Below are 25,968 nucleotides of genomic sequence, written 5' to 3' on the forward strand. Positions count from 1 at the left end.
GAGTGCTTGTACTGAAGTTCTAGGAAATGCATTCGTATTTCGAGTTCTGGTGCGTGTTTTGTAACTCTTACAAAAGACATATCACATTCTATCACTTGCCAGTGCCAAGGTGGTAGCTCCTTCGCTGGAGGCATCAAGCGGTATTCGAAGATTGGAACATCTATTTCCACGCTAAGCTCCCTCAAACGGAACGAGAAAGGCTGTCTCACAGAGGGTCGATTGCGGAAAAGTGCAGTACATGTAGAATCGTTAATAGTTTCACAACACGGATGTTCAGGATTAGAGTGCACTTTAAGGAAATATGTGAATCTGGTGTAAGATCTCTGCAGATTGAGTGGCCACTCATTCAATTCTACATACAAGCTTTGAATGGGGCTAGTTCTGAATGCGTCTGTGGCCAGACGGATACCCAGGTGGTGGATGGGATCCAGCATCTTTAGTGCACTCGGGGCGGCAGAGTTGTACACTATGGCGCCATAGTCTAACCGTGATTGAATGAGGCTCTTATAAATATTCATTATACATTTCCTGTCGCTACCCCATGTTGTGTGTGATAGCATATTTAGTAAGTTCATAGTTTTTAGACATTTAGTTTTACGATATTTTATGTGCGAGATGAAAGTAAGCTTAGAGTCAAGTATTACACCTAGAAATTTCTGTTCTTTGTTGGCAGGTATTTGTTGTCCACCCAGTTCCATGCACGGGTCTGGAACAAGGCCTCTCTTTCTTGTAAAGAGAACACGTGAACTTTTGTGGGGGTTGACTTTAAATTCATTTTCGTCTGCCCACTTAGATATCTTGTTCAAACTCTGCTGTACTTGTCTTTCGCACACTGCAAGGTTACAGGATTTAAAACCTATTTGTATGTCATCTACGTACACGGAATAAAATATAGCTGGTGGTAATGAAACGCGGAGTGTGTTCATTTTAACTATAAAGAGCGTGCAGCTGAGCACACCTCCCTGGGGTACACCAGTCTCTTGTATAAATGGACGTGACAGTACATTCCCGACTTTCACGCGGAAGGTACCGTTGGACAGGTAACTTTCTATCAGTTTTAGCATACTGCCACGGATGCCCATTCTCGACAAGTCTCGCAAGATTCTGTACCACCACGTTGTGTCGTACGCCTTCTCCATATAGAGAAATATCGATAGGAAAAACTGTATGTGTAAGAAAGCGTCGCGAATATATCCTTCAATACGTACAAGATGATTGGTTGTGGACTGCCCTTCTCTAAAGCCGCACTGATAGGGATCTAGCATTTTGCTCAGTTCAAGGAAGTGAATTAGTCGCCGATTAATCATTTTTTCAAACACCTTACAAATGCAACTTGTGAGGGCTATCGGGCGGTAACTTGCCACTGAGGAAGGGTCTTTGCCTTGTTTCAAAACAGGGACCACAATGGCTTCCTTCCATGCGGTTGGAAGGTACCCTGCATCCCAGATGGTGTTGAAGAGTGTGAGTAGTGTAACTTGCGTGTCATTGTGTAAGTTTTTGAGCATTTCATACATGATTCTATCAGATCCTGGTGCGGAGCTCTTGCATGCGCTCAAGGCAGCTCTCAATTCGGCAATACTAAAAGGACGGTTATAAGGCTCATTCTCTCGACATTTTCTTGTTAATGGCTTACATTCTGCTATTTGTTTATATTTCAGGAAGGATTGTGAATAATGATTTGAACTTGATACGCTCTCAAAGTGCTCCCCAAGTGAGTCTGCCTGATCTTGCAGTGTATCGCCCTGTGTATTTACTAGAGGGAGTGAATATGTTTGTCGCCTTCTAATTCTATTTACCCTGTTCCAGACTTCGGCCTCATCTGTAAACGAGTTAATACTCGATAAATACTTCGGCCAGCTTTCTCTTCTGGCCTGTCGGCGGGTTCTCCTACCTTGGGACTTTACTTTTTTAAAGTTGACAAGATTTTCTGCAGTGGGCGAAGCGCGTAGCAACCCCCACGCTTTGTTTTGATTTCTACGTGCGATTCTGCATTTATCGTTCCACCACGGGACATGCCGTTTGCATGTCGAGCCACTTACTTCACGTATGCATTTAGATGCGGCATCTATTATGAAGGCTGTGAAGTACTCGACAGCAGCATCGATTTCTAAAGAAGACATGTCATCCCATGATATACTAGTTAAGTTTCGGAATTTCTCCCAGTCTGCTGTGTCAATCTTCCACCTGGGAGCCTGTGGTGAATATTCGTTTTCTTTAAGTGTTCTTAATAGTATGGGGAAGTGGTCGCTTCCGTAAGGATTGTTCGTAACTTCCCATTCGAGTTCAGGCACTATGTACGGGGAAACTATGCTCAGATCAATTGAAGAAAAGGTATTGTTTGCAAGACAGTAATAAGTGGGTTTCTTCTTATTCAGAAGGCACGCACCAGAAGAAAAAAGGAACTGTTCAACAAGACGACCTCGCGCATCTATACGAGAGTCGCCCCACAGGTAGCTGTGCGCATTGAAATCGCCAAGAACAACATAAGGTTCTGGCAATTGATCTATAAAGGATTGGAATTCATGTTTCGTTAATTTGTAATGTGGGGGTATGTAAAGAGAGCTAATGGTGACGAGTTTGTTTAGGAGAACAGCTCGAACCGCCACTGCTTCAAGGGGCGTTTGTAGCTGTAAACGCTGACAGGAAATACTTTTATGAATAAAAATGGCAACACCGCCTGATGATACGACAGCATCATCGCGATCTTTGCGGAACTTGACATACGGTCGGAGAAAGTTTGTGTGTTGTGGTTTTAAGTGTGTTTCCTGTAGACACAGCACTTTTCGATTGTGTTTTTGGATAAGCTCTTGCACGCCATCAAGGTTCCTAAGAAGACCTCTGACGTTCCATTGAATAATTTGTGTATCCATATTGAAAGTAAATAAGTGCTGTGTGTATGGAAACGGAGGTGATGCCTTAGGTTACAGAGCTCTTTCGAGGCCCTGTAATGGGGGGTCTGCCCTTTCTGGAGCGTTCGAGGGAGCCTCGCCGCTCCTTAGGCGTTTGGTGCGCCTTGAGGACAGGTGTAGTGTCCATTGCCTCTTGTGAGGCGCCAGACACGTGCTCTTGCGAGCGAGAAGTTACAAGAGAGAGTCCCGCCTTGGAGGGCAAGACCCCTGCGCCCACCAGCCCGGAGGTCAATGGGGCTCCCTCCCTGAGGGATTTGGCTGCGCCGGCTGTTGCCAGCGCTGGAAGGGGCCGGGAAGGTTGGGGCAGCCTCGGATGCGCCCACCTTCGGGGTCGATGGCCCCGTCTGCTGTGTTGGCGTAGCAGCGTTAGCTGCAGCCGCCGCAGGGGCCGATGACGTCACTGCCGCCTCACTGGGTGTGAGACAGACAGCCGCCGGAGACCGTTGTGGCACTGCCCCCTGACGCGTCACATTGGCAAAACTTTTCTTGGGCAGGTATGAAACCCGCCTGCGTGCCTCCTTGAATGAGATATTCTCTTTTACTTTGATAGTTACGATTTCTTTTTCTTTCTTCCAGGATTGACACAACCGCGAGTACGCGGCGTGCTCCCCATCACAATTTACACAGTGGAGAGAATTCTCACAAGCTTCAGAGGAGTGTTCATGCGCGCTGCATTTCGCACAAGTTTGGCGGCCTCGGCAGCTCTGCGAACTGACGCCAAAACGCTGGCACTTGAAACATCGGAGGGGATTTGGCACGTACGGTCTTACACGGAGCTTGATGTACCCGGCCTCGATTGACTCGGGCAGGACACTTGAATTGAAGGTGAGTATTAGGTGTTTGGTCGCAATTTCTTTACTATCTCGCCTCATCTTAATTCTTTTGACATTTATAACATTCTGTTCACTGAAGCCCTCCAAGAGCTCACCCTCAGTGAGCTCCAGCAAATCATCGTCTGAGACAACGCCGCGGGAGGTATTCATGGTGCGGTGCGGGGTTACTACTACTTGGGTCTCCCCAAATGATACTAGCTGAGGCAGTTTCTCAAATTGCTTCTGATCGCGGAGCTCCAAGAGGAGGTCACCGCTAGCCATCCTTGACACCTTATATCCTGGACCAAAAACTTCGGTAAGAGACTTAGATACAAGGAACTGGGAGATTGTTCGCACTTGTTTAGCTGGTTTTTCTGCGTGGATCACATGAAAACGAGGAAAATTGTGGACTTGGCGTCCGAAAAACTGAAAGACCTCTTCGGTGCGCCCTCGTTTCTGAGGGCGATCAGGGAGTTTAGGAAAAGCGTTTTCCATAAGTACAGTTGGGTTTTCGGCCGCGATGCCGACCACCCACCATGGAGCCCAACAGGGGGACGTGGCAGAAGTTCCTGCTAGAGAAACCCTGCCAACGGCAGCCGTACATCGCTGCTATAACCAAATACAGCATAACCAAGGCTGGCTAGCTACACAAGGTTAACCCTTGCCACCGGGAAACTAGGAAGTGAGGAGAAGTGATGAGAATACAGGAAAGATGAAAAAGGCGAGAGAGAAAGACGAAGATTGGAGAGGAGGACAGGAAAAGGCGACTGCCGATTTCCCCCGGGTGGGTCAGTCCGGGGGTGCAGTCTACGTGAAGCAGAGGCCAAAGAGGTGTGTTGCCTCTGCCGAGGGGCCTTAAAGGTCCGAACACCCGGCATCGGCTCAACCTCCAGGATCCCCCTTTCCCCGGACACGATATCAGGCACTTTGACAAGATCTTAACATGTTAAAGGAAGTGCTCTTATTTGTATAACTGTAATTGGAATAATAAATGACAGTATATACATCAGACAGCAGTGACTTCCTGAATGATCATCCACTACAGCAATGACCAAGTATTACAACAGTACATGTCTTCACATTGATATTTGTTTGCCTTAAATACTTAGAAAAATTCCATGTGTTAGCAGACCGCATAGACAACTAACAGTACTGCTTGCCAGATATAATGCACAACCGGAACAGCGGGGCTCTTCGATTGGTCATCCCAGTCTGTCCAAGACAACCCAAGGCAGTGCTTTTTCGCTAATAAACACTGCGTATGCAGCATCTCAGGCAGTCCTGGGCAGTCTGGGATGACAAATTGAAGAGACCCATTGAGAACCAACACAGCATTTGGGCATGACCACCAAAATTTGGTGGCACCCACTTGTCGGATCTCAGAGGCTATGTTCAAGGATTTTCATCATATCCATTAACCACGAGTAGCCTGCATCATTTTCAGGCAACTATATAGAGGTTGTTAAGAAATATAATCAAGAGAATTATCAGCCCTGCAGCTTTACCAAGGTTGCTTCAATAGTGCATACTACTCATTTGCAATCAAATCAGCCGAAGCGAAATTTCATTGCAGTTGACCGAGTGACTTTTATTTTGCTAAGACTCTTATCTCCTGTTTTCACTAGTTCAAAAAGCATGCCAATTCTAGCATTATTTCGTGGTTTCTAAATGGCCTTATTAGTAATCCCAGCTGGCCAAAGTGCCAGTTCAATGCATGCGCAGTGACCCTGAACTCGGCAACAGAATGTCCGCACAGTAAGAATCACTACAGCAGCTGACAACAGTATGTTGAAGCATTGAAATTAATTAAGTTAAGCTCTGGGATATTGCTTGCCAAACCACAATCTAATTATGAGGCACGAGGTGCAGTAGGCGATTATGAGGTGTAGTGGGGGGACTATGGGTTCATTTTGACCACCTGGGGTTCTTTAATGTGCACCTAAATATAAGTACACAAGCGTTTTTACATTTCACTCCCATCCAAATGCGGTCGCTGTGGCCGGGAAGAAATGACAGAAAAGAAATTTGGTAAATCAAACTTGAACTGCATAAAAAAACGTTGATCTTACCTTCCTGATTCTGAAGCAAGATGGAGAGAATTTCACTGCAGTAAAGTTTATTGGCATCAAAAGGCATCTTGGCCTGGAAATAGATACCAAAATAATCAGTTTAGTATGCGGGTAACCAAAAAAAAAAAAAAATGCGCGCATGTCCACACAATTGCAACCTAATACTCTAGCCATTCTTTCAAGTTGAAGGGATCAGGACAACTAGTCAAATTAGTCAGTGGCTCAAGTAAAAAGGACAACAAGAGTTTTCGTTATTTATTAAAATATTCTGCAACTCTTAGCAGCCATTTTCTCGTAAAGGATGATTAAGACAACATGCTGGACAGCATGGCAATGTATTGAAGTTCTTTTGTAATGGCCTCATGCAAGAACACCTCTAGACTATAGCATTGCTGATAGTACAGATATACCGATCAAATTTTCCTGGCTCTCATTACTACTGTAGATCATGTTGCCTAATTACTTGTAGTACCAAGGGCTTCTGCTTCACTAAAAACACTCAGAAAATTTTCAGGTGAGAGCATCCATTAGACTCCTAGTGTCATCCAGATAAGTGGAGACCATAAGTGCTATTTTTTTTTACCTACGCTGGCAATACGAGTCAAGCTAGTGTTGGAAGTCACCATTATTTTTTATTGGCGCAGAGGAATCTGGTGCTCACCTACATGAATCCATTTTTTATAGCAGAAGAGTAGAACAAAAACTACACTTTCTACACCGCAGTTTCGATAAGTGTAGGTACCAGATGACAGAAAAAGAGGCATGTGTTGCAAATGTGTGGTGCCGTTTTGTCTGCGACTGTTGGTGTTGTTATATATATATATATATATATATATATATATATGGCGACAACAGTGAAGGTTCACTTTGGGGACGGCCGGGAAGTGCTGGTGCAACAGTGTATCACAGAGGAAGGTGAGCTTAACTTCTAAGATAAAATTATTTAACTCACGGATGGTGCATATATGGACAAGCTGTTTCAGACTCCACGCTGTGTCATATGCATAGCACATTTTCGCCTGCTGCAGATTACCTCCAAGATAAAGGCGTGAGAGCCGCATATGCGCCCCTCAGTCTTCCCTCTCTCATCTCTCTCTCCTCTCCCCACACACACACAACACATGCATGTGAGAACAGCGCACATCATGCCACCATCCTCCTTAGCACATGCAGTAGGATCATATGTCACATAGATTACGGAACATGACAGCAAGAGGGTCTTGCATTTAGTACTATACCACTACTCATGTTTAACACTTATTGCACACATAGGCAGGGATAATTGGCCACAACAGAATTACACGTGGCGGAGAATGCGTCGATGAGCGATACACTGTGGCAACACCGCACTCAGCAGTTATGAACTCAAAAATTAGGCGGAGTGCACCACGAGATTTTGGAGCCCATGACCTGTTAAATTCACTGTTACCAGCGAAGATGCTGCTCTGCTTTGACAGCCACTTTCTGTCACAAGGCTTGCGATTCAAGAGGTGCATTTGCAAGAAACTGTGTGTAATTAAACCATTTGACCATTTGGGTCCGCAGCAGTTTTTATTTGTTGCCTTGGTATTCTTCTGTGGCGGCAGTAAAACTTCGTTATATTGAAATCGCCTATAAACATTGCAGATCAAAATACATGTTCTATGGACCAGAAGTTATAAATTTAATGATTCGTTGTACTGAAAATTTAATTACATTGAAGTTCCTTATATTGAGGTTTAATTGTAGCTTTATTATACTAGAGATACAAAATTTATATTGGAAATGTCCAGCCTTGATCTCCTCTCAAGTTCCTAACTAGGTGCACAGAAAGCAGCTTAAACATGGAACCAGCACCAAGCGCCGTTCTCATTTGTTCTCACCCATTAAAAGGTTTTCCAGTTTCACGGAAGTCGTACAAAATGGAATGCAAGGGCGTTCGTAGTGGCTGTAAATTTTTATAGTCAAACCCTTACAACAATATTCAAGTGCCAAGAAAACCCCTAGTTATAACTTATAATTGTTATAACCAGGTCTGGCTTGTCTTTTGTTTTCATGCTACGAAGTTACATCATGGAATACCAACCAGACCGATCTCTAACACTGTTGCAAGAAAAAAGCTGAGGGGCCAAACATCGAACCATTTTAGAAAGAAAAACAGTCGAACCCACTTATAGCATTACCGTTTTTAACACTACCCAGATGTAACAATGAGCAGCCCTGGCTATACAATGTTCCCATGCCCCATTCTTGGCTATAACAATAACACCTAGCTAGTGGGTGTCTGTGTCAAATAAAGGAATAAAAAAATCCTGGGAAAAAAACAAAAACAAAGTGAGCCGCTACACTCGCCTTTGTGCCACGCACCCGATGCAGCAGGACTTCACCATATTGCATTGCCTTTTTACTATCTCCCTTCATGCCTCCGAAACATGAGTCCGACAGAGCCGATGAGAAAGGGGTGGAAGGGAGATGGGAGAGAGGTGCGAGAAAATATGACTGCGACGAGAGTGTGCCTTGCAACGTGCACGCCAAAATGACGGGTGTGGTGAAAGTGTGCGGCAAGCAGGCGGGTGTGACAGCTCGCGGCTTCTTTAAACTTTTTTTACTGTACCATTGTTTCTAAAATGACAAGCTAGCCAAGTCCACACTGATCCACCATAGAAAACGGGTCACATAATCTATCTGCACTACTCAAGAAATTCAAGGGTTTTCAAGAGAAAAAAAGAATTACTGGACTTTCAAGAGCTTCAAGGATATGTGCACACCCTGTCAGTTCTAAAGTGCTGTTTATTTCATTACCCAATTATAATTTGTTCTATATTTCAAACAAAATTTGCACGTAAGTGTGATGAACATCACTGTTGTAAGTGTGAGACTAGCTGTGCTGATAAGGAATTAGTCAGCTGTTCCAGTGTCATTCAACTGCTAAGAGTAATACCAAAGCAATATTGATTGAATAAATGCCAAATGTGATAACTTTGAGTTGTCTGTGTTATTAAGAATTAAATTTTGTTTGAAATTACGATCGAGCTATGCGAGTCATAACATTTATGACAGTGAACATGCCACCTGTCAATTTATCACACCGTTGGCCCTCTCGGGAGATGAAATCATAGAGATATACAGTTAAACCTCAATATAGCGAACTTATTTACAACAAAATTCTCAATGTAACAAAGTGTTTAACTCTTCATAACTTCATGTCAATAGAACATCTGTATTTTAAACTTCCATATAACGAAGTATGTTTATCCAAGATTTCAATATAAAGAAATATAAAGAATGAAGACTGAGGCAGTAAATGAAAACTACTGCGGGTGCCAGTGGTAAAATGGTTGAATTACATAAGATTGTTTGTGAACACACCTTTTTAATCGTGTGCTATGTGGCAAAGAGCGGCCAGTGAAGCGGTTCACCTTCACTGGTCAGTTTTTACAATATATCAAATCTCGATGTACTGTATTTTTTTACCTAGAACCCGCACCCCTAATTTCAACAGCCCAGAAAGAAAGAAAAAAGATTCGCATGTGTAACCTGCAGAAACAACTGCATACAATGCTCAAATCTATGTAAAATCAGTCTTCATTTGCGGATGCATGACTCGTCTACACGTTATCTTCGGCCAGCTGGTCTGTTCACCCCTTCTTTGGCAATGTTGATAACCTTCAGCTTCTGCTATACTGTATTGACACGAGCAAAGCATGATTTGAGCTTGTGGTTTGTGTATCACATGACCGTATGTCTGTGCGATACAGTGGAGCCCAAATCACCGTTGGGATTTTAGGCTCGGTCGCCTTCACCTATGCAAGGGCTGCTCCTTTCTCACCGTGATCCTCTGTAGTGTGAATGCTAGCTGTGAGGTGATCCGATTCATGTCTCGTCATGTACCTGATTCGTCTGCAGTCACATTTGTCGTGTGAATCATATTAAAGGATGGCCGTTCAGCACAGCTCATAGTGACCAGAGTTCTGGTTTGCCAGCCTTGCATACAATATTCGCTTCTACTACAGTTGAAACCCGCAATAACAAAGTCACCTGGGAACATGAAAAATATTGCTTTCCTGGGAATTTCATTGGTGCAAGGATGAGACAGAAAAGACAGGGAAATGGCTCGTAAATAAAAATTCATTGCCAAAAGTCGGTAAGCTTACTTTGACAAGCCTTGTCTTGCAGCCAGTTGACAGCTGTGCCTTCAAACAAAAAACAAACGAATTGTGCCGAAAGCATCTAACACATCTCGCGTGTTTGCCCTCTTCTCTTCATGTTTTGTTTGGTCCTTGGTGGTCCTGCGCACCGTCAGCTTTGCATACATTATTTATGGTGGCCTCATCAGTCATCTCCTTGTGCACAATGTCTTCATCCACGTAAATGAATTCGCCGATGCTCAGACCACCTGGATCTTCGTTTTCCAGGGCACAAAATTCATGACATGCGTTGGTCAATAATGGTGGCACTGTTATAGGGTGCTTGTCCGGGCTATTCTTGCCTGGTGCTTGTCCGGGCTATGCCTGCCAAGTGGCAATGAAGCCAGTGTGCTTAGAGCAATTTGCAATCACAGCCAGACACGTTGCAACCCATGTGGTGGTCACCACCTTAAGTGCCATGAACAAGTCCACGTCAGTGGGGCACTTGACCTAGAGGTTCAGCAGCAGATGCTGAATCAGCCTTTCTCTGCAGGCGCACTTGATGCTGTAAATGACACCTTGTTTGAGTGGCTGCAGCATCGAAGTGCAGTTTGGTGGAAAAAAACCAAGCACACATTTCCAAGCTCCCCCTCATCAACATGATGGGTGCTGCAATTATTAAAAAAAAAGGCACACTGTAAATATTGTATACAGCAAACTGCATACTACAGTAAACTCTCAGTTGTACGAACGCCGGTTTATTGAATATTTCAGAATAACAAACTTTTTAAAAATCCCTGGCAGTTTTCTTATAGATTCTATGCAAAAATGTTTCACTTAAACGAATTTCGGAACAGTCAATATCTCAGTTTAACGAACTCGTTCAGAGGACCAAGCCTTGCACTGCAGGCGACACCGATACCCGCCCTCACCAAACCACCGCTCCAGCGGCAATGTAACATCGCTGGCGCTACAGCACCCCTGGGGCAAAGCGGCGGCGCGGAAAACGAACGGCAACGAGGCATGACCTCCGAGATCACCCGCACAAAACGAGCAACCGTGTAATATCGCAGGCCATGAACAAAGTAACATCGCTGGTGCTTACAACGCCGCCAGAGCAAAGCGGTGATCTGTCACACCACAAACCATGTGGCGTGTGTTTTTTTTCCCGACCTGCTAGTCCGTGGCATGGCCGTCGTCTCTTTCTTTCCAGTCTCGTCGGTTCTGCATGTGCACACAAACGACCTACGTGGTGTGTTTTTCATTGATATGTACAAATTCCATTTCACACATTTCTAACACTATGGATGCCATGTCTTTTGCTCCATGAATTGCACTTCAAACTTTTGACTCTTTATGCCATGTCTTATGTTGGTCTAGTGAATATTCAGTTTAGTGAACTTTCAGTTAAGTGAACTATTTCTTTCGGTCCCTTGAAGTTCACTCAAGTGAGAGTTCACTGTATTCCAAACTCATCGGTGATCTCCATCTTCTTCCTGCCCTTTTCAAACTAGGCAACAATTGCAGCCTTATCTTGCAGCATAAAGATTTTCAGCTTTTTGGCTGGAGAAGGCATTTTGGTAGGCTGGCAAAGCAGATGGTTCGACCGCCACACACACACACAGCTGATGCACCCTAGCACCAAGTGCACACACCGATCACATGCACAGCACACAAAGCACAAAGCCTCAATGGCGTCTTCACTTGTGGATGTGGATTTGGTTAATCAGTGGTTATGGATCAGCAAGCCATGCAGGCGGTTCTGCTCTGCATTGGCCCATGCTGTGATGGCACACAGGATTTAAATGTGCCTGCTACAAGGCTGTGTCCACTTTATTTTGTCTTCTGTTTCGTTTTCTTTTGAAATTTATATTACATTTTCAGTCACAAAATTGTGCAGTACTCACCCGTTGCAAAGGATAAACCATGTTCATCATCATTATAATGTCGCCTGGTGCCAGGTGCAACTGCTCCACTGTTCTTTTCTTTTTTTTGTAAACAAAAAATGGTGGTGGGCTGGGAAAGCATGCTGTGGTTGTAGTTTATGCGTTTTAAGGGCATAAACAATGAGTAGTTTTGAGCAGTTTTTGAGCAGTTTTTGGACACTGTTTAGCGTTCTGTGAGTTGATAATATGCGGAGTGCCATTTCAGAAAATTTGGTTAATGCGAGACTACTGTCAAAAAAGTTTTGTTGTCGCGAAGTAAGAAAAGCATTCATACCAACGGGCGTATCGCCAGGGATTTGAAACTATTTCATTGCGACGAAAATTTCGTTGCCTTGGGACTTCATTATTGTGGGTTTTGAGTGTAAACGTGAAATGGCGACCCATAAAGAGGAGGAGAATGGGCGACCATGAAGGAAAGAACAAGGGAGCTTCAACACGCATGCTTGCAGTGCTGTGAAGCCACACCTTAAGGCGAAATTCGCATGTAACTTGCAAGTTCACTTTACTGTTAAAATTTGATAATTTTTGGTGCAGGTTATATGTGCAAAAATGCACTAACCAAGCTGTTATTCCAGTGAAAACTTTCGTTAAATCACGAATTTCCTGGATTCGAGGTTTTAAAGTTGCAGCAAGAAAAATAATTTCATAAATTTTCGGAACATTCCTGGTGGATAGTGTTTTGTCAGTAAGCCCTTCCAAACAAATTGCAAGAAGGTTAGGCCATAATAGTGTGGTTATGAGCACCAGCACGTGCGGTGTAGACTGCACCAACAGCAACGCATCGGCATGGCTCACAGCACCCGAAATTTGCACGTGCTGCGTCGCACGGCGCCGTAAATTTTGGACACTATTGCTGACTACACTTAGCACCCGCAGCCATCATCAGATGGAGCTCACAAATTGAAAACAAAAGTATAAGATGCAGATATTCACCCTGAGATAAAAATGTCATTATGTCACTGTTTTGTAAGAAAGGCAGATCATTTATGGCAATAGCAAAGAGACAACTACGTACATGAAGTAAGGTGCGTAGTTTATTCTTTGGTTTATCGGTATCATGCACGCTCAGGCAAACATGAGCAGATCTCACTCCATGACCTTGAACACTAACCGTCACAAGGTGAGTGAACGTTTTGCACCGTGTCTCAGAAATTTGAGGTTACATGTCCGCCAACACAAGATGCACGGGAACACAATGTGCATTAAGGCACCAACCATTTCGGCTCAAGCTTTGCACTTGCCACAGGTTACCTCCAAGATACGGTGTGTGGCCCATGCATGGACAACCATGCGCAGCCATGGCAAGGGTAGAGGAGGAGATGTGCGTGCTAGAGGAGAGGGCAGATAGGCACACGTCTCCTCCCATCCCCCTTTCCTCCCCTAGTGCATGCTTGATCATGTTACTGGGTGTTCACCCACTCCCCACCCCCCTTGTGCTGTGGACTAGTCAGCTCTCGTGTATCTCGAAGCGCTCCGGACTGCCGTGCGCATCACAGAGGTTTCGCAAGTTGTTTGGTGCAGCGGTGTTTCCTGCATACCACGTCCTAACATGTGTTCCTATGGCGTTTTTGCTTTTTCATGCAGAAAGATACTTGCAAATAAGTTAGGCCAACATTTTTATAGTTCTTTTCTAAATTTATCAGCCATACAGACACCAAGTACATGCTTGAAAAAGCTGAAAACATTGTTAAATCGAAACCATGTCACGAAATTACTTGGCCAAATTACAAAAAAAGGAAAAACGAATATATGGTTTTCAATAGAATTAAGGTAGTGAAATAAAAATAGTTTGTCACATTGTGAATTTCACTAAATTTACCGTAAAAACCCACATATATTACGAGATTTTCTTCCTATTATTAGCGTCCCAAATTTTCACCTCGTACTATATGCGGATCCAAACGAAAATTTCAGTCAGAAATTTGGGCTAGAAGTTTTGGTTTCGTTATTGCTGCGTGGCTATGGCTGGACTTCGTTATTGCTGCATGGCTAGGGCTTGGCTTCCTTATTGCTGTGTGGCTATGGCTTGGTTTCGTTATTGCTGCGTGACTACAGCATCGTTTCTTTATTGTTGAGTATGCACCTTGGCAGCACATGTGCAAACCATGCTTTGCAAAGCGCATCTTTTTTATTCTGCATTGAAGGACCAAGGTGTCCGGAACACGAAAACAGTACTCGGCTGCTTACAAGAGAAAGGTTATTTTAGCGGCACAGGACATCAGCAACAGTGCAGCCGGGAGGCAGTTTGGCGAGCATTCGTGGATGGCGTCGACAGAAGGAAGCCCTTTCCGTGTGCAGCGGAACGCGAAGAAGCTTTCGCGGCCCGAAGAGTGGGGCATTCCCGGAAACCGAACTCGCCTTGACGGAGTTCGTACGCCAACAGCGAGCCTCGCATCTAGCTGTGAGTATGGAGCTTATGCAGGCAAAAGCTAAGGAGCTTGCAAGAGAAAAAGGGCCACCGAGCTCCACCTTCAAAGCGAGCAAGCACTGCATTTATCGCTACATGTGCCATGCTGGTTTTTCCTTACGCCGCTGAACTTCGATTTCGCAAAAGCTGCTCAAATCGTTCGAAGAGCTGCTTGTGGCTTTCCAGCGCCACATTATTTTGCTGCACAAGTCTAAGAACTTCCAGCTAGGGCAAATCGGCAATGCTGACTAAATGGTGGTTTATCTGACATGCCATCGCCCCTCACCGTTCACGAAAAGGGCTCTAAACAAGTTTATGTCCGGTCCACTGGCAACGAGAAAACACGAGTTACCATTATGTTGTCGTGCATGGCAGACGGACGCAAGCTTCCGCCCTATGTCGTCTTCAAGTGCGAGACAGTGCCTAATGGTGAGGAGCTGCCACAAAATGTGGTCGTGAGATGCCATGAGAAAGGCTGGATGAACGAGAATCTTGTGCTCGACTGAATAAAGTCCGTCTGGTGTAGGTAGCCTGGCGGACTGTTGCCGTTCCCATCCATCCTTGTGCAGGATGCATTTCGTTGCCATTTGGCCGACTCAGTGAAGAGGCGGTTGCGTGAATCTGGCACTGAACTCGTCGTTATCCCGGTTGGGATGACGTCTCAGCTGCAGCCTTTAGATGTTTGCATGAACAAGCGTTCAAAGACGCGGTCAAGCGGTGTTACGCTGTGGGGATGCGTGACTCTCACGCGTCCCCTGATATCTTGTTTTCCCGCATAGCTCCCATCTCCTGCAGTGCGGCTTCGCCGCGTGGCCTGGCGCCCGCGTTGGTCGGAGTGGTTGAAGCGCAGTGCGAGAGATGACGCGAGTGTTGCGCTGCTAGCGCCGCCTCACGGCGGGGCTACTTGGTTGCGGGAAAGACAAGGCGCTTTCTCTTTGGCTGCGGGTTGGCGAACGTCGCGGATGTGCCGTGCATGCACCGATCCATGCTTTTGCGAGACCGTCTCGCGTGGCCTCCTTCGAACGCGCCACCGTTCATGTGATCGTGCGCGCGAACGACCAGGCGTTTATTCCAGCATGGGGCGAACATATTCGCTCGTTATCCGGTCGCGGTGAGTCGGACTTCTAGATTTGTCGCGCGCCCATCGGTATGTTTTGTGGATAGCAACTCGGCTAGCAGGCATTGATCTATGAAAGGTGCAATAAATGCCCTTGCGATTGTTTGCACTACTGTGTTGTCGTTCCTTTGTTTCAAGAGCATGGCTGTGAGAATCCCACAATGCAGGTTGGATGCGCCCAAGTGAGCCTGCAGTGACATCGACGGGGCGGCTGAAGCGGGCTTCACTAGCTGCGCTATGCAAGTGGATTGTGGACGCATGGGCCAGCATACCAGAGGACCTCGTGCATCGCGCATTCAAGAAGTGCGGCATCTCGAACGCGCTTGATGCACAGAGGATGAGTACCTCCGGGAAGATATGTTCGACAAAGAACTAGCTGAAGAGAGTGCAGCTGAGGCAGACAGTGATTGAAGTGCAGAGTGCTATTTAAATAAATGTTTTCCTCGAGTTTTTCTCACTCGTATCATACGCAGATAAAACTTTTTTTTCCATTTCCCGTCCCAAAAATTTCACCTCGTACTATATGCGGGTTCGTATTATACGCTGGTTTTTACGGTATGTTATCATTCTCTTTCTGAATCTCTATTGCATTGCATGTTTGCTGTTTGCGCTACCTTTACTTCCAGTGGCAATAGTCACTAACTCTCATCTTCGCTTTATTTTAGGATCCAAATGCCGAGGAAGTAACACAACAATGCGGGCCATCGTTGCATCTATACGCAAGAGCACTACCGACATGGAAAAAGTGATGAATGTGGCCTGTCTACATTTGGAATCGCACAATGTGAGCAGGTGGAACGCGCAGCTGCGAATGATGGGAAAGTTTGTTACCACTTTCGAGTCATCCAGGCCTGACAGAAACTGCACACGTGCAAGAAGGCTAAACTGTCTAAATATGAACTGAGAATGGCGACAGACTTAAATGAGCTTTTCTCTCCTGTAGAGGAAGCCATGGAGCTGCTGCAGGAAAGGCACGAGACAGCCAGACTTTTGCTTCCCGCGTTGCGAAACATCAAAGTTTCCCTTGCGGAAATCTTAAGCAAAGGCACATTTCTTTGCAAAAAGGACTTAAGCGTAGCCTGGAGAAGTGGTTCGCAAGCACGTGGACCGACTCTGTTTTTTGATGGGTGCCCTCCTAGACCCACGGTTTAAGTCTTCTTGGTATTCAGCTGCAACAGCTGAGCAGATGCATTATGCTGTGCTGGGGAGGGGGCCTTTTTTGTTAGGGCAGGACAACACCAGCACCATTGCGAATGCAGACTCTGAAGCAGGTCCAAGCAGACTGATGTTTACAAACATCAGGCAAAATGAAAATGCCCACCAAGACAATATGCCTGGATCCATTGCAGGGGAAATTTCTCTTTACCTTAGAGGGAACTTGTGCAGACGCGGTTAAGCCCCTGGGTTATTGGAAAGCGAACGCTAGCCGTTTTCCTGCCTCGCAAGGGAAGTTTTCACTGTGAATGCGACGTCAGCTGACGTGGAACGAATGTGTTCTATGGCATCCCTGCTAATGACAGAAAAGTGAAATCGGCTGTCAAGCATCTCTTTCGAGCAGCTCATGTTTGTGAAGTGCAACACATAGGTAGAAGGCAATTGTTTTATCTCTTTTTTTTTGTTTTTAGAAATAACATTTGAAGCAGCCATCATTTACACTTTGGGTTTTCAAAACTAAACGGTGAAGTGCCTGTTTAGCTCAAGACATGTTGTTGCAAAATTTCGATGAATAAAATTAAAATAAAGCTTCATTTTGCACCTTTCAGTGCTTACAACCTTTACTTCAGCATTTAAAAATCTCGAGGACACCTAAGCAAAAATATACCATGTCATTATTTTATCAGTAAAACATTTAAGCTTAAACAATATTAAAACATCACAAGCCATTAAAACATGCTGACCATGAAATACAGTACTATAGGTAGCGGGATAACTGCCTCTGTGGGAATTAGTAGGGTGGTTGTACTGCACGAGATATGTCACCAAGCTACTATCCCTCGACATTGATAACATGTTTTGTGTATTATTGCAGTTCTTAACGTGTCTGATGACATCAGCTTCATCGTGCGTTCATCGGTAACTCAATAAATCTACCAAGATGCCTTTCCTATGTTGAGGAATTAAAGGAATGGAACTGAACTGCCTGGTCATTCCCAGAGTGGGAACGGGCTGTTTCTTCATTCCAATGAATTGAAAGGAATGGAATTGCGGCAAGTTTTAATTCCGCAGAATGGAGTTGGAATGGAATGGGGGGGTGCCCAGTGCGCAACGCTGGTGTCAACCCACATGTATTTCACCCCTTATCTCGAAAAGCTTTTTGCGCCGACCTCTGGATATCTCGAACTCTCGGCTTTGAAAATAATGGAAAAGGCAAGAGGGCAGCATTGCTTGCACTCTATTTTACTCGATGGCGGTGAGTGATCATGCCGGCACTGCACTCTCCGCTTAATTTTCCCCTTTCTTTCTGTCTACCACGGCTCGTGCACACTTTCTCGCCCGCTCGCTACCATTTCGTTGTGGCGTCGTGCAGCAGCGATGAACTGGGAGTCAAAGTATTTTTTTTTCCCTCTCTCATATAGGACGCTGTCAGTGATGTACTCATGTAGTCACAGCATATTAATCGTGACCTTGAGCAAGACAATCAACAATTTTGGGCAGGCACGATCAAGTTGACGTGCTGCGGTCGCAAGAAGCCAGCATGCCAACCCACAATGTTCCAGCAAGATTGCTGCTTGATAAGGATGCTCACTTCATGCTTGCAGGACGGTGAGACAAATGCCACCTCACTTGTGGGCATCTGTAAAGGCAGAACAGCTACGCTCTTTCACAGCTTAGTTTCGGTTTTTGAAGTGGAGTTATTCTGAACTCTTTACAGTGCAGAAAGAAGCAGCATTAGGTTTTTGGAAGTGTGGTATCAGTTATACTCGGGTAACTGGCTTCAAATATTGCATTAGATCAGTTGTCTTGATTCTGAGTCTTAGCACAGTGCCAGTAATGCCGTTGCCTGTAGACGACAACGTGTCCGGTGCTAATTCACGCGAAAGTGACATAGAACTTTATTGACGGCATTTTCAAAAGGCTCCATGTAGTTTGTGTGTGGCAAACAGGCTTCTATTCTCGTGATATCGCTGAACTCGAAATTTTTCCCCATTTTAACAGCTTCAATTTAATATTTTCATTGCATCTAGCCTACCACTATTTTTTTAGCTGTAGAATATTTAACCACAACCATCGCTACCTACCCCATAGAACCGATGAATAACAGGAACTGAAATTTCGGATGTTGTACTGAATCAATTTTTCGGAGGTGATGCGCGTGTAGTGAATATAGCCCTCAGAATCACCCAACTCTGTGTGACAATGCAGTTTATGTTGGCAAGTCATAGTGGCAGAGTGGACACGAAAGCTTTGCATGGAACGGTCACCAGAGTGCATTGGACCCGATTTTTTTCCTGCGGTTTTCCGAGCGTGGCACAGTCACCGTGAGGGACCTTGATCGATACAGCATCAAACCATGACTTAATTTTTCGACTCTCAAACGAAAAAAAAAAAAAAAAAAAGAATCTACTTTTTAAATTGAAATTTATATTTCTGGACTGCCGAATTATTCAGCCTTTTTTTATGGCCCCTTCCACATAAGAAAAATCGGTCAGCAATTGTACTTCTTTGAATTTGAGGTCAAACTGCAGTGTAGCAAAATATCAATATAACAAGTAAAGAGCCAAACTTAATGACTGCCACATTAAGATTTTACTGTAGTATATGCAGACTCAGCTGACAGTGTCTTGTCAAAAACCGTATGCTGTTCTGTGGTCCACCAATGGTGGCAAACTTGCTTGTGCACTTATAAAAGGTACAATGGAAAAACCTTGTACATTGCTACAAGCTCTCAACTGAACTTGTGGACTCCCAGTCACACAAGCTGGTAGCTCATGAACACTGCACTTCACTGCATTGTGGGAAGCATGCAAATAAATGTGGTTGGAGAGTACAAAACATGTGATTAATGAGAAGTGCAAGAAAATACTGCAGTGCTCTAATTCAAGACTGAGAAGAGAGTACATTAATGAGCTTTCCGACTCTTGTAAGAGTATAATGCAATAAAATTGCTTTTTCTCACTGAACAATTTTTTGTCTTTTTCAGTTGGCTACTATAACTGGGTTTGAATTACAGTAAAACCTCATTAAACCGTACCTGCTTAAACAGTAGTTTTGTTTTAAAAGTAGTATACTCAAATCCCCGACTCAGCGGCCATTGAACATAATGTGTTTTGTATCCGCATAAACCGTACCAGCTTATTGCATACATATATGTTAAAACATAGTGTTTCCACTTTTCGTCGCGCAAACACGGCGGTGCGTCGTCTCCATCGGGCGGCCCGGCAGAACAACAAGCCTCAGAAATCAGCACAACGGCCTCCAAGCGCCCTGTGTGTTTGCGCGTTAAGCCAGATCAACATCAACATCATTTTGACGCCGTGCCAGAGAGCGTTGTGGCGTCGTGCAAGCGAGAACTCTGATATAAAAGATGCTGGGTGCTTAGCTTAGAAGAAAAATGAGACATTGTTGGTGCTATTTAATGTGACGTGAAAAGTGGGCGCTGGCACGCAACATGGGTCTACTGTTGACTACGGTGTGTGGCATTTGGAATGCGAAGAAGTTGCTCGGCAGCGCTACTGCGACCGCAAAGAGATGTCGGCTACGAGGTTTGACTTTTCGCCATCATTGCCTCTGTTGTTGCTGAAGTGTCACCTAGCAACAGTGATAAGGACGACACGGAAAGCGACAGCACGGGCGAATCAGGCCCGACAGTGGCAGAAGCTGGGCGTTAAGTCAGCCTCATAAATGCAATCGTCGCAACGAGAATAGCACCCCGCAATGAAAAGGTGCCCCGCGACTCCTGCAACACTACCGCGCCTGTGCATGGAGAATATGTAATGCCAACGAGGAATCTGCCATGTGAGTGTTTGCTAAAAAGAGGGCGCTGGCTGAAAAGCTGGTTCACAGCTTCCGCAAGTTTGAGGCCGCTGTCGTCACTGCTAGGCCACCGCGGCATCAAACGAAAATAACACGTTTGTCGCACGAAGTAAATAAATACTGCATGTTTTTTCCCCTTTCATCGCACTCTCTCCGAGTTCCGTTTTTGACAGGTAAGTGGGCGATCTCGTGTAATTTCGGTTAAGCAGCACTATCGTTTAGTACGTACTTTTTTTGAGCCCTGGCCAACTACGGTTTAACGAGGTTTCGCTGTACTATGAGTCCACTGTACATAACCACAAGGTTTGCAGAGATTACTCACCTTCAGCCGTTTTAATATCCAGGCAAGAAGTCCTTGCTGTGCTGCTTGAATACTCAATTCTGGCCGGAACTCAGCCAAGTTTTCTACAATAGCTGAAATAATGGGCAGGTTTGTAACTGACACTTGTCTGTGTAAGAAGGAAACACTGCAACAGCCTCAAGCAGAGCAACATGCTCATATTCCTAAAGCAATCCTTTACAATGCCAAACAGATTTCATGTGCCCCTTCAAGTGAACTCAACTATAGTCAAGCCAAAGAAACATACACAGCTAGAAAATAAAAGCACAACAGCAAAAATGAGCGAAAAGAAATGACTGAGTTGCTCTACTGCAATGCTTGTATAAAAGTCAAAGGCCATAGCTTGTGTAACAGTGCTCTCGTGGACGTGAAGCAGATCCATATTTTTGTTTTTGTATTTTCTTGATGGATGAAGTATAGTTTATTGCATTGTCAGGTTAGGTTAATATGTCCTTTTGTCAAGCTAATACACGTTTCATTTTGATGCACTTGCTTCATGCATATCTTGTAATCTGTGCGTGTTCCTGCATATCATTGTGTGGTACAATATTCTCCTTTAATCTGTACTCCACTTTGCTAAAACCCATGTAGTGGCAGTTGCAGCACAAATCAACAAGCAAACAAATGGTAGCTAAATCAAAAAGGACAATTTAAATACTAGTTCAAACCATTATTGCAGCTATAAAATTAAAATTACTTGGCTAAGCTTGTTGAAACCAAAGGGCATATTCACACTCTGGAACACACTTTCCAAGGGCATATTCACACTCTGGAACACACTTTCCAATAGGTGGACAACATCTAGTGTGCGAAACATTTTGTCATGTTGCATAAATAGCAACAGAATTTTGGAAACAGCAATAATAGATGACAGTTCCAACAACAAGAAAGCCCCTGAAACAGTTCTGACAAATTTTCTAGATGTGTAGGCTGCAGCTAAAGTTAACATTCGTACCACAATTTATGTGAAGTGTCTCATATTAAGACAGCTATGGACGATTACATGTTAACCTCCTCCATAGCCATGCATTTTCTCCTCAACTCGTTCACCGAGTGATCAGGGCTAAGCTCCGCCTTCACTGGCTCTGCATCATGATGGCACATTGTATCGTCTACTTCCGGTTGTATAATAGTGCGTGTGTGAAGCCTCTCCAACGTCTCCACCAGCTGCTTGGCATTCGACCTCAAGCGAGAGCTATCGAAGCAGCATGCGTTGCGAGCATTCTGTCGCAGCGCTGAACGCGTCTGGTATTCCGGTAACCACAGGCAAGCTAGGCGTTTCAACGGATGGGTGGAGGCATAAGCTCAAGCTGATGAAGGAACTTTAGCGTAGACGTACGTGAGTGGCCTGATAGGTCTGCACGGTTCAGCTACCTGTTGTTGCAGCGCTTAACCAGACAAACAAAGAGGTAATATTGCTCCAAACAAGTGTAAAAAATGTTAAAGTTTTACAAAAACAATGTGTTAAAGATTACGCTCCTGCGAAAAATTTACGCCAGCAGCAATGAATGAATGAATGTGTGGTGTTTATTGGCGCAAGGGCCAGGTATGGCCACAGAGCGCCAAGCCAGTGTTGATGAGTTTGCAGTGGAGTTATGACTTCTATGAAGTTGATGTGACACGGCTGTAAAGGGGCCTTAAAAAATGATCGCTCTAATGTGCATAAAGTCTATGTGTAATAAGATTATGGCAATGACAAAAGACGTGTAACTATGAGCATTAAGGTGCATTGTGAAATAATGATATCAGATAAAAAATGTATAAGATTCTAAAATTCACTAGAACACCAAAGCCTCGTTAGAGCCCTTGAGACACAAGGGCCTAGAGGCATGTGCTATACTGAACAACTATCACAGCGGCATCCTCTGGAAAGAGGATCCTCTACAAATTTAATGGGCTTATAACATGTAGGACAACATCATTTAAAAATTTGAGGACTACATTGGTGTTAAAAAACGGTTCTTTACCAAGAAACATAGCTGGGTGAAGAGGGACGCAATAATGATATGCAAGAGGAAAATGTTTCTTTCAGATTCGGCTTTCCGACACTCAAAGAAGACGTGGAGGACGGTCAGCCTCTCACCACATCGACCACAGGTTGGCGGTTCATTTCCAGTAAGCAGAAAATTGTGGGTACCAAATGTGTGCCCTATTCTGAGGCGACAGAATAGGACATCTGTTCGCCGTGATTTTGTTGGGGAGGGCCAAAAACCTAACTGTGGCTTTATAACGTGCAGTTTATTATTTGCTTCTGCGTTCCACATGCGTTGCCAGTGTTGTTGCAGTTTCTTTCGTAAGCAAGGCTTCAGATCTGTGACAGGGACAGCAGCCATAGGACAAGTGGTTAGTGATGTGAGTGATGTGGCCATTTTGTCAGCTAGTACATTACCCTTGCTGCCTCTATGGCCAGGTACCCAGCATATTACTACGTGACTATGTGATAGATAAATATTGCATAACAGCGAGTAAAGTTCAATGAAAACAGGATTTGTATGCTTTTGTTATGAAATTAACGCTTTTACAAGACTTAACGAGTCTGTAAATACCATTGCTTTGTCGAGTTTTAATTTATATGTTTTGCAGCAGACAGTACTGCATAGGCTTCTGCAGCGAAGATACTTGTTGGCAGGTTTAATACGTCAGATTTAGAAAAAGAGGGACCAACAGCAGCATAAGATATACCAGCATGTGATTTTGACACACCTGTGTAGAATTCTGAGCAGGAGTACTTCGATAGAAGTTCACGAAAATGCATAGCAATTTCGAGGTCACGTGCGTGCTTTGTGAGCTCTACAAAGAATACGTCACAGTGTATCACCTGCCACTCCCAGGGTGGTAATAGCTTAGCTGGAGGCATTAATCGATGTTCGAGAACTGGGACATCCATTTCTTCGCTAAGTTCTCTTGCACAGAGTGACAAAGGAAGTCTCATGGAGGGTCTATTACGAAAATGTGTTTCACAGGTGAAGTCGTTTACGGTTGTGAAACAAGGATGTTCTTTATTAGAGCGCACTTTCAGAAAATAGGTGAAGCTGATGTATGTTCTTTGAAAATGGAGTGACCACTCGTCTGACTCTACATATAGACTTTCAACAGGGCTTGTTCTAAATGCGCCAGTGGCCAGGCGGATACCCAGATGATGAACGGGGTCTAACATCTTTAGCGTGCTCGGTGCGGCAGAGTGATATGCTACAGCACCATAATCTATTCGTGACCGAACTAGGCTCCTGTAAAGATTCAAAAGGCACTTCCTGTCACTCCCCCATGTTGTGTGGGATAGGATTTTAAGTAATTTCATTGTTTTTAGACACTTTGCTTTAAGACATTTTATGTGTGAAATGAAAGTAAGCCTGGAGTCAAGTATAACACCTAGAAATTTGTGCTCTTTGTCGACAGGAATTTGTTGTCTGCCTAGTTGTACACAAGGATCTGAGAGCAGGCCTCTCTTTCTTGAGAAGAGAACACAAGAACTTTTGTGGGGGTTGATTTTAAATCCGTTTTGGCCTACACACTTGGACAGCTTGTTTAAGCCCTGCTGTACCTGTCTTTCGCACACTGTGAAGTTGCAGGATTTGAAACCTATTTGGATATAGTCTACGTAGACAGAATAAAAAAATAGCTGATGGTAATGATGCATGAAGTGTGTTCATCTTTACGACAAAGAGCGTGCAGCTGAGTACGCCACCCTGGGGTACCCCAGTTTCCTGTATGAATGTACGCGACAGTGCATGACCTATTTTCATCCGAAATGTAGAATTCTCTAGGTAGCTCTCTATAATGTTTAACATATTGCCGCGGATGCCCAGCGCCAAAAGGTCACGCAGGATTGCGTACCGCCAAGTTGTGTTGTATGCTTTTTTCCATATCAAGAAATACGGATAAGATAGTTAATTCGGGCTTAATGGCGCAAAAGCGACCATGGCCATGCTGCACCAGCCACAAGATATTTAGAAATCAAATGTTAACGCAGCGAAAGCTGCGTTAAGCTGTGTTTATTTAGAGTTTGTATAAAAAAACGGTTTCTTCTAGAAAGCTGAACAAGTCAGTGAAGGGCACTAGCGGTTCATCTCCGAGTACTGAGGCGGGGTGTAAAAGTATGTGTAAGTTATAGAGATTCTGTAAAAGCTTCCGTCTCTGTGTTTCAATATGTGGACATGTCATAATAATGTGCATTACTGTGAGTGGTTCATGGCACTTCTCGCAAGCTGGCTGGTTTTCGCTTTGAAGTAGGAAATTGTGTGTCAGGTGTGAATGCCCAATTCGGAGTCTACATAGGATCACCTGATAGAAGCGTTGCTGGTGACTGCACGACTTCCCCTCGCTAAGCAGGGCTTTTATTGTGTGTAACTTGTTATTTATGCAAGAGTCCCATTCTAGTTGCCACTTTGATGCCAGGGCCTTATGAATCGCTCGGATACTGTCTCTGTATGGAAGTGTTGTTTGTGTTATGCCTTCGTGTGCTGCCATGAACGCGCATCTATCTGCTGCTTCATTCCCTGGTATCCCAACATGGCTTGAGATGCAGCAGAATCATATGGTTCTCCCGTATTTTTTTATAAGCCACCATGTTTAGGATATCGCGAAGCAGGGGTTCAGAAGCTGAGTTAAGGTTTAGAGCTCTGAGTGCGCTCAAAGAATCTGTATATATGATGGCATTCATTTGCTTGTTGGTGGTTATTTTTTTTACTGCCGCCCATATAGCATAAACTTTGGCGGTGAAGACTGAAGAAAAATTATTTATCTGAATGCTATATTTCACATTTTCCGTTATGATCCCGACACCTACGTATTCTTGTGTTTTAGAGCTGTCAGTGTAAAATTCCACGTAGCTTTTATACTTTTCTCGAATAGCTAGGAACTCTTGTAATATGTGTTCTTTTGGAATGTAATTTTTCTTTAGATGTGTTAGTGTCCAGTCACATAGCTGTGAAAAGTTGTACCATGGTGGCAATCTTGGTGGCCTTTCAGCAACCTGCAGGGCCTCATGAGAAACATCATGAGTCTGAGAGTATTCTTCGTGTCGTAAGATTAGTGGCCGAATCATGTTCGGTTTGTTTGTGTAGTGTAACCGTGATTTGTACTGTGTTACGATGCTGTAGCATATATGTTGTGGTGATAATCGAATTCGTAGTACATAGGAAAGTGTAAGTAGTGCTCTGCGTTGCTGTAAGGAAGGCTCAAGTATGACTGCCTAGCTGCACCATAAACTACACTACCGTAGTCGAGGATGCTACGTACAAGGGACCGGTATTTACTTAGTAGACAAGTTTGGTCAGATCCCCAGTGCT

At 44.4% G+C, this 25,968-nt stretch overlaps 1 protein-coding gene across 2 annotated transcripts in view; it reads right to left on the reverse strand.

Moving 5' to 3' along the window:
• Positions 1-25,968, reverse strand: part of LOC142590563 (beta-catenin-like protein 1) — a 137,770-nt gene that overhangs the window by 63,601 nt on the left and 48,201 nt on the right. For both annotated transcript variants that reach the window (XM_075702850.1, XM_075702842.1), the window contains exons 8-9: positions 20,663-20,754; positions 5,791-5,863 (exon numbers count right to left, since the gene is read on the reverse strand). In XM_075702850.1, coding sequence (XP_075558965.1) covers positions 5,791-5,863; positions 20,663-20,754 — 165 coding nt within the window. The remainder of the gene's footprint in view (positions 1-5,790; positions 5,864-20,662; positions 20,755-25,968) is intronic.

Source organism: Dermacentor variabilis, chromosome 1, assembly GCF_050947875.1.
Source record: "Dermacentor variabilis isolate Ectoservices chromosome 1, ASM5094787v1, whole genome shotgun sequence".
Lineage (NCBI taxonomy): Eukaryota > Metazoa > Arthropoda > Arachnida > Ixodida > Ixodidae > Dermacentor > Dermacentor variabilis.